The 6,122-nt window shown below is 65.6% G+C and overlaps 2 protein-coding genes across 2 annotated transcripts in view; one reads left to right on the top strand and one right to left on the bottom strand.

The window, feature by feature from the left end:
* EMIHUDRAFT_117487 (hypothetical protein) lies at positions 1-1,380 on the bottom strand (the record flags this gene model as incomplete). Its single annotated transcript, XM_005773145.1, has 1 exon — positions 1-1,380. The coding sequence occupies one exon, from the start codon at positions 1,378-1,380 to the stop codon at positions 1-3; it is 1,380 nt and encodes a 459-aa protein (XP_005773202.1).
* Positions 1,381-2,150: 770 nt separating this feature from the next.
* The window catches only part of EMIHUDRAFT_458515 (hypothetical protein), a gene marked incomplete at its 3' end in the record, with an annotated part of 8,077 nt that continues 4,105 nt past the window's right edge, over positions 2,151-6,122 (top strand). Inside the window, exons 1-11 of the mRNA XM_005773144.1 lie at positions 2,151-2,194; positions 2,325-2,759; positions 2,901-2,936; positions 3,054-3,211; positions 3,573-3,679; positions 4,035-4,125; positions 4,499-4,583; positions 4,657-4,716; positions 4,844-4,926; positions 5,076-5,170; positions 5,445-5,510. Of these exons, the coding sequence (XP_005773201.1) occupies positions 2,919-2,936; positions 3,054-3,211; positions 3,573-3,679; positions 4,035-4,125; positions 4,499-4,583; positions 4,657-4,716; positions 4,844-4,926; positions 5,076-5,170; positions 5,445-5,510 (763 nt within the window). The remainder of the gene's footprint in view (positions 2,195-2,324; positions 2,760-2,900; positions 2,937-3,053; positions 3,212-3,572; positions 3,680-4,034; positions 4,126-4,498; positions 4,584-4,656; positions 4,717-4,843; positions 4,927-5,075; positions 5,171-5,444; positions 5,511-6,122) is intronic.

The following is a 6,122-nucleotide window of genomic DNA, read 5'->3' as shown; positions in this document are numbered from 1 at the left end:
TCAGAGCACCCGGCTCAGCCCGGGGACCAACTTGAGCGCGCCGCCCACCAGAAAGCTGGCGATCACGCTGCACGCGGCCACGAAGAAGAAGCCACCAAAGAGCTCGCCGTCGCTCACGGGTGAGCTGCTCGTCGTCGAGTTGACGAAGACGATGTCGGCGTCGGAGGCCTGCTCGAGCAGCAGGACGTAAACGTACGTGAAGCCCGTGACGGCCCAATACTGCAGCAGGTAGACGCCGAAGGCGCCGCCCGCAAGAAACTTGGTGAGGCGCGTCTCAAAGTTGGCGCGCCGCTGGAAGACGTCGAGCGCGAGCACGAGCACGCACGCGCAGTAGGGGCCGAGCGGGAGCTGCAGCGCGAAGAAGCATGGCGTGAAGCCGCCCGAGCCGGCGAAGCCGTTGCCGGGTGCGCCGGGCGCGAGCGTTAGGAAGAAGAAGAGCGCGACAAACACGGCGCAGACGCCCACGTACCATCGCGCCGGGCGGACGAGGCTCAGCGGCGGTGGCCGCGCGAGCCAGTCGTGGCACTTGGCGAGCAGACCGCCGACGAACCCCAGCGCGTTGAGGAAGCCGTCGCCGCCGGGCCCGGCCATCGGCATCGAGCCAAAACCGAGGGTGGCGCCGGCGAGGGCGCACATGAGCGAGGCGACAAGCTGCACGGCGGCCACGCCCAGCGAGAGGAGGACGAGCCTGCCGAACGAGGGCGGCTCCATCGGCGGCAGTGGCCTGTCCACGAGCGACCAGATCGACTGGAAGACGAGCAACCACGAGAGGAACCACGTTGCGGCGCTGTCCGGGAAGTAGGAGAAGGCGCCGTCGCTAGGCGAGGCGAGAGCGAAGCCGAAGAGGCTGTTGAGCGGGTTGACGACGAGCCAGAAGAGGAAGTAGGCCGGGCCGAGCCGCCAGAAGGAGTCGCGAAGGAAGGCGCCCGGGCCCTTGCGGGCGAGGCCAGAGACCGAGAAGTAGCCCGAGATGAAGAAGAAGAGCGGCACGACGAGCGGCTTGAGCAGCGCGGTGCCGGTGAGGGCGGTGGCCGTGTACCAGCTCAGCGGCGCGGGCTTGAGCGAGAGGAAGGCGCCTTGGCCGATGAAGGGCATCGCCGAGTGGCCCACGACTACCATCGTGATCAGGGTGGCCTTGGCGTTGTCCAGCCAGTGCAGCCGCGGCTTGGTCGCCACGCTGGTCAATGGCTCAGACGCCGGCCTGGCAAAGCAGGCGCGCTCGCCGAAGAAGGTGAGGCCGATCACGAACACCATCGAGAGTGGCGCCACGCCCCACGCGGCCGCGTTGCCCGCGCCCATCAGGATGCCGCTCGCCAAGATGGCGGCGAGAAGGGCAAACGTGAGCAAGGTGAAGATGAGGAGCGCGGATAGCGGCCGCATCGCTCGCTGAAGGTGGTTGTCAAACTCGGCCAGCTGAAGTCAAGGGAGGTGTTTTTTGAGAGATCCTTCGTTGTAGGTGTTTTTTACCTGCACCGGGCACCCACGGCCACGCAATGCACGCTCAAACAAACGACAATGCGCGCTCATGGCGTCTGGCGCACGTCGCTCGTGGGGGAGAAGTGTGCACTCCAAGCCGCTTGTGCCACGTTCTCGTTGTGCGGCAAGCCGTTCGAGACCCCCACCCCCCCAGCCCCCTGAAACCTCCCCGCGGCTCCCCGTCTCAAACGAACAGCGACAACACGCCTCAGTAGATGAGCCTCCGGCGGCACGTCCTCACGGAAGCTCCCAAGCTCCACCCAGAGAGTCCGCAGGGTGGTGGCCACGCGCTTCTTCTGAGCATGATCAACGAGTCGCGAGCCTCGTGCCACGCCGAACCCGCCTGCCGCAAGAAGATGGGGTAGCGTAGGAGGGCGGGGTGTCGGCGCCTGTTGCTTCGCGCGTGCTTTGTGTTTTCGCTCCGCTGTCATTTTCCCCTTTTTCGCACAGTGACTGCCGCACCGTGACTTCTGTGGTGCATCATTTTTGAGACGGCGTGCAGGCGTCTCGCCTGTGGCTCTCTCGAATAGCCTTCGGAGTTTTTTTGAGAGCGCCTTCGTTGTTTAGCCGACCCCTAGCTAGGGGGGGTGCGCGTTCGCAGGGAAAGGGCCGTAAAGTAAACACGGGTCTCCGCGGCGATGTTTTTCTCTCACGACGGCGTCTGCACGCGCTTGCAGCGCGTCTCGCAAGCTGTGGCTCGCTCTTCGGCCACCCTCCGGTCGCCACAAAAGCCTCCCCGCCCGCACCCTCTCCGCCCCCATCCGCGCCCGACCTCCCCACCTTACCCCGCCGCAAAGCCTCGCGTCCGCACGGCCAGTTCTGACGCGCCCGCGCCCCCGCGCCCCCAGGGCGAAAACCAAGCGGTCCAGTCTCGGGCTTGAGGATGTCAAGCGCAGCAGTGGCAAGCGTTCCGGTACAGCTCGAACTCGGACGACCTCGCCTACAGCCGCGAGACGGGTGCAGCGGCCCGGCGGCGGAGGGCAGACGCCAGATTGGCAAGCAGGCCGACCGCACGGCGCCGTTCTGGGTCGACTTGCCCGCCTTCCGCCAGCTGCAGGCCCTGTCCGAATGCCCGGCGGTGGTCACGTTTGAGCAGGGCCACCAGTCGCTCCCCGACCGCGTCTACACGGTGCTCGCGCGGCTGGCGGAGCACCAGCCGACCGTGATGATTGTCCGCGTCGACTGCTCGACTGCTCCGAGCGGGCGGTTCGACAGCCGCACCGCCAACGAGCTCTGCACCCGGAACCGGAGCGCGGCCGTCCCGCGCCCGCTCGCTCCCGCAGGCGCAGGGGAAGCCCAGATTGAGGGGGGGGGGGGAGGAGGAGGAGGAGGAGAGGAGAGAGAGAGGGTGAGAGACCCGCCCACCTCCTTGCACCCACCACTCTTGACGGCCCCGCCCGCCCCGCGCCCTTCGCCCGCCGCAGGGCTGGCAGCAGCTCGGAATGTGTCGCGGCCGCAGGCGCCTGCCCAGATCTCCCCACATCTCCCCACATCTCCCCAGATCTTGTCACACCTCTCCACACCTCGCCACACCTTCCCACACCTTCCCACACCTTCCTCACGAGATTGCATCTCCCCGACAAGGAGCGCGTCAAGGAGCAGCACCGCTTCTGCCGCGACGCCGTCCTCTCCGCGCGCGCCCGCACCAAGGCGGCGCTGGAGCGGCAGCAGCGCCGGTTTCAAGACAAGAGCGGACGCATCTGCTTGCGCAAGAACGAGACGCTGCGCAAGTTGGGCAAGCGGCTGGCCGAGGAGGCGGAGATGTCCCCGGGACACGTCCACGACATGTCCGAGACATGTCGCCACAGGCAAGCGGCTGGCCGAGGAGGCGGAGATGTCCGGGACACGTCCACGACATGTCCGAGACATGTCGCCATAGGCAAGCGACTGGCCGAGGAGGCGGAGATGTCCCCGGGACACGTCCACGACATGTCCGAGACATGTCCCCACAGGCAAGCTGCTCACCGAGGAGGCGGAGATGTCCGGGACACGTCCACGACATGTCCGAGACATGTCGCCACAGGCAAGCGGCTGGCCGAGGAGGCGGAGATGTCCCCAGGACACGTCCACGACATGTCCGAGACATGTCCCCATAGGCAAGCTGCTCACCGAGGAGGCGGTGCCGGTGACCGAGCGGGCGGGGCGCGGCCGCGGCGAGTGGATCTTCGTGGCGCACCACAAGAGCGGCACGACCGTGGGCAAGGTGCAGAGAGACCGCCGAGAGAGAGCCGAGAGGCAGCAGAGAGGCAGCCGAGAGACAGCAGAGAGACCGCCGAGAGAGAGCCGAGAGACAGCAGAGAGGCAGCAGAGAGGCAGCAGAGAGACCGCAGAGAGACCGCAGAGAGACAGCCCAGAGACCAACCATCTCGCGCCCCAAGAGCGGCACGAGAGCGGCGCAAGCAAGAGCGGCACCGCCGCACTCTGCAAGGCCTTGCACTTTGAATGCCGTGGGGCTCCTGTCGTCAGACGTGGAGACGCGAGGGTTGCCCCCCCTTGCCCCACCACCTCGTGTGTGTGGAGAAGTGTACCTTACCTTACCTTACCTTACACTCTGCAAGGTGCTCGCCGACGCCCTCTGCGCAGCGTCCGGCCGGCGGACCCACAAGTATACCTTCCGCGAGCAGCCGGTGGAGACGTCCCCGCCCGGCGGTGCGCCGTGCCACCCTCCTGACACGTCCGAGACACTTCCTAGACACGTCCGAGACACGTCCGGGACACTTCGTAGACACGTCCGAGACACGTCCGGGACACTTCGTAGACACGTCCGAGACACGTCCGAGACACTTCGTAGACACGTCCGAGACACGTCCGGGACACTTCGTAGACACGTCCGAGACACGTCCGGGACACTTCGTAGACACGTCCGAGACACGTCCGAGACACTTCGTAGACACGTCCGAGACACGTCCGGGACACTTCGTAGACACGTCCGAGACACGTCCGGGACACTTCGTAGACACGTCCGAGACACGTCCGAGACACTTCGTAGACACGTCCGAGACGCGTCCGAGACACCTCCCAGGCGCGCTGTGCCACTTTCTGATCAAAATCTATTCGGAGGACGTCGACATGTGGATGGCGCGGCTGGCACGCTCGCCGCACAACCGGCTCCGTCCACCCTGCGCGGGAGACCGCACGAGATGGCTACCCCCTCAGCTCATCGGTAAGAGTGGTGACTAGGCTCGTCCACTTTGTGCGGGATCCGCACGAGATGGCCGCGTCCGGCTACCTCTTCCACCGGCGCCGCTCCTAGACTCGCACCTCCTAGACACGTCCGAGACACGTCCGAGACACGTCCGAGACACTTCCCAGACACTCCCTAGACACTTCCGAGACACTTCCGAGACACTTCCTAGACACTTCCCAGGCGCGGCTCCGAGCTCGAGTGGACAAACTCGACGCAGTGCTCGCGCGACCTGTGCACGCTCAAGGAGGCGTATGGCGCGAACGGCCCAACGAGCTCGGCCGGCCGGCGTCGTGTGCGGCGGGATGAAGCAATCCGACTCGTGACGGAGAGACGTACTAGGCACGGAGTGGTCGGTCCCCTACCCCCACGGCACCGAACCCATCCCCTACCCCCCACGGTACCCGAACCCTAGGCACAAAGTGGTCGGCGGACGTTATGTTCGGGGAGATGTCGGCGCAGCCGTGGCTGCGCGAGTACGGCTGCACGCACCTCGCGGGCGAGGGCGAGCTGCCGATAGATAGATAGATAGGAAGGCGACACACAGTCCGACCAACGGCTGGGACACCAACGCGGTATGGGTGGACGCAAGACGCGAGATGACGGTCACACAGGAGCGACACACAGAACCACAAGACAAGACACGGGCGCGGTATGGGTGGACGCGAGACGGGGGAGATGACGGTCACACAGGAGCGACACACAGCTGCCGCACCACGGGACGGGCTACACCTCCGCCCCTCCATGGCTGAGGCAGAGGTGCGGACGCTACGCAATAGGCGAGCTGCCGCACGAGACGTACTACACCTGCCTCAACGCGCTGTCGGCGGCGGCGGGCCTGCGGGCAGAGGCGCGCCGCGCGCACGCACCCACACACACACACACACACACGCACCCACCCACACACACACACACACACACACACACACACACACACACACGCACCCCCCCCCCCCCCCCCCCAAATGTACACACACACACACACTCCCATATACAAACACTTACACACACACACCGCTCAGCGCGCTCACCCACACGCGCACCGGGCCTTGCACTTTTAATGCCGTGGGGCTCCTGTCGCGTCTAGACGTGGAGTTGCGAGATGCGAGGGAAGCCGCCCCTTGCCCCACCACCTTGTCGCTTGTGTGTGCGCGCGTGGTATAGGGAGAGAAGTTTTTACCTTACGCTCTACCCTCCTTACCTTATCCCAAAACTAGTGAGACACGCACGGGTGTCGGTGTGGTAGCGAGTGAGCCGCGCGCGCGCGCAGCGCGGCGCGGCTCGGTGGGAGTCGTGATTTGTCGCACAAGGGATTCGATCTAAATTTTTTTCGCGCTCCTGACCACCAACCGTCCACCCCGTCGGGAGGACGACCCCGGCTAGTCGCCGACCACACCCACAAAGAACCCTGCACAAAGGTCGCACGGGCGGGGACCTGTTCCTTTTTACACATCTCCCTGTT

Source organism: Emiliania huxleyi (assembly GCF_000372725.1).
Source record: "Emiliania huxleyi CCMP1516 unplaced genomic scaffold EMIHUscaffold_344, whole genome shotgun sequence".
In the NCBI taxonomy this organism is placed as follows: domain Eukaryota; phylum Haptophyta; order Isochrysidales; family Noelaerhabdaceae; genus Emiliania; species Emiliania huxleyi.
Note: the sequence above shows the minus strand (reverse complement) of the source record. Positions and strands in the feature narration are given on the sequence as shown.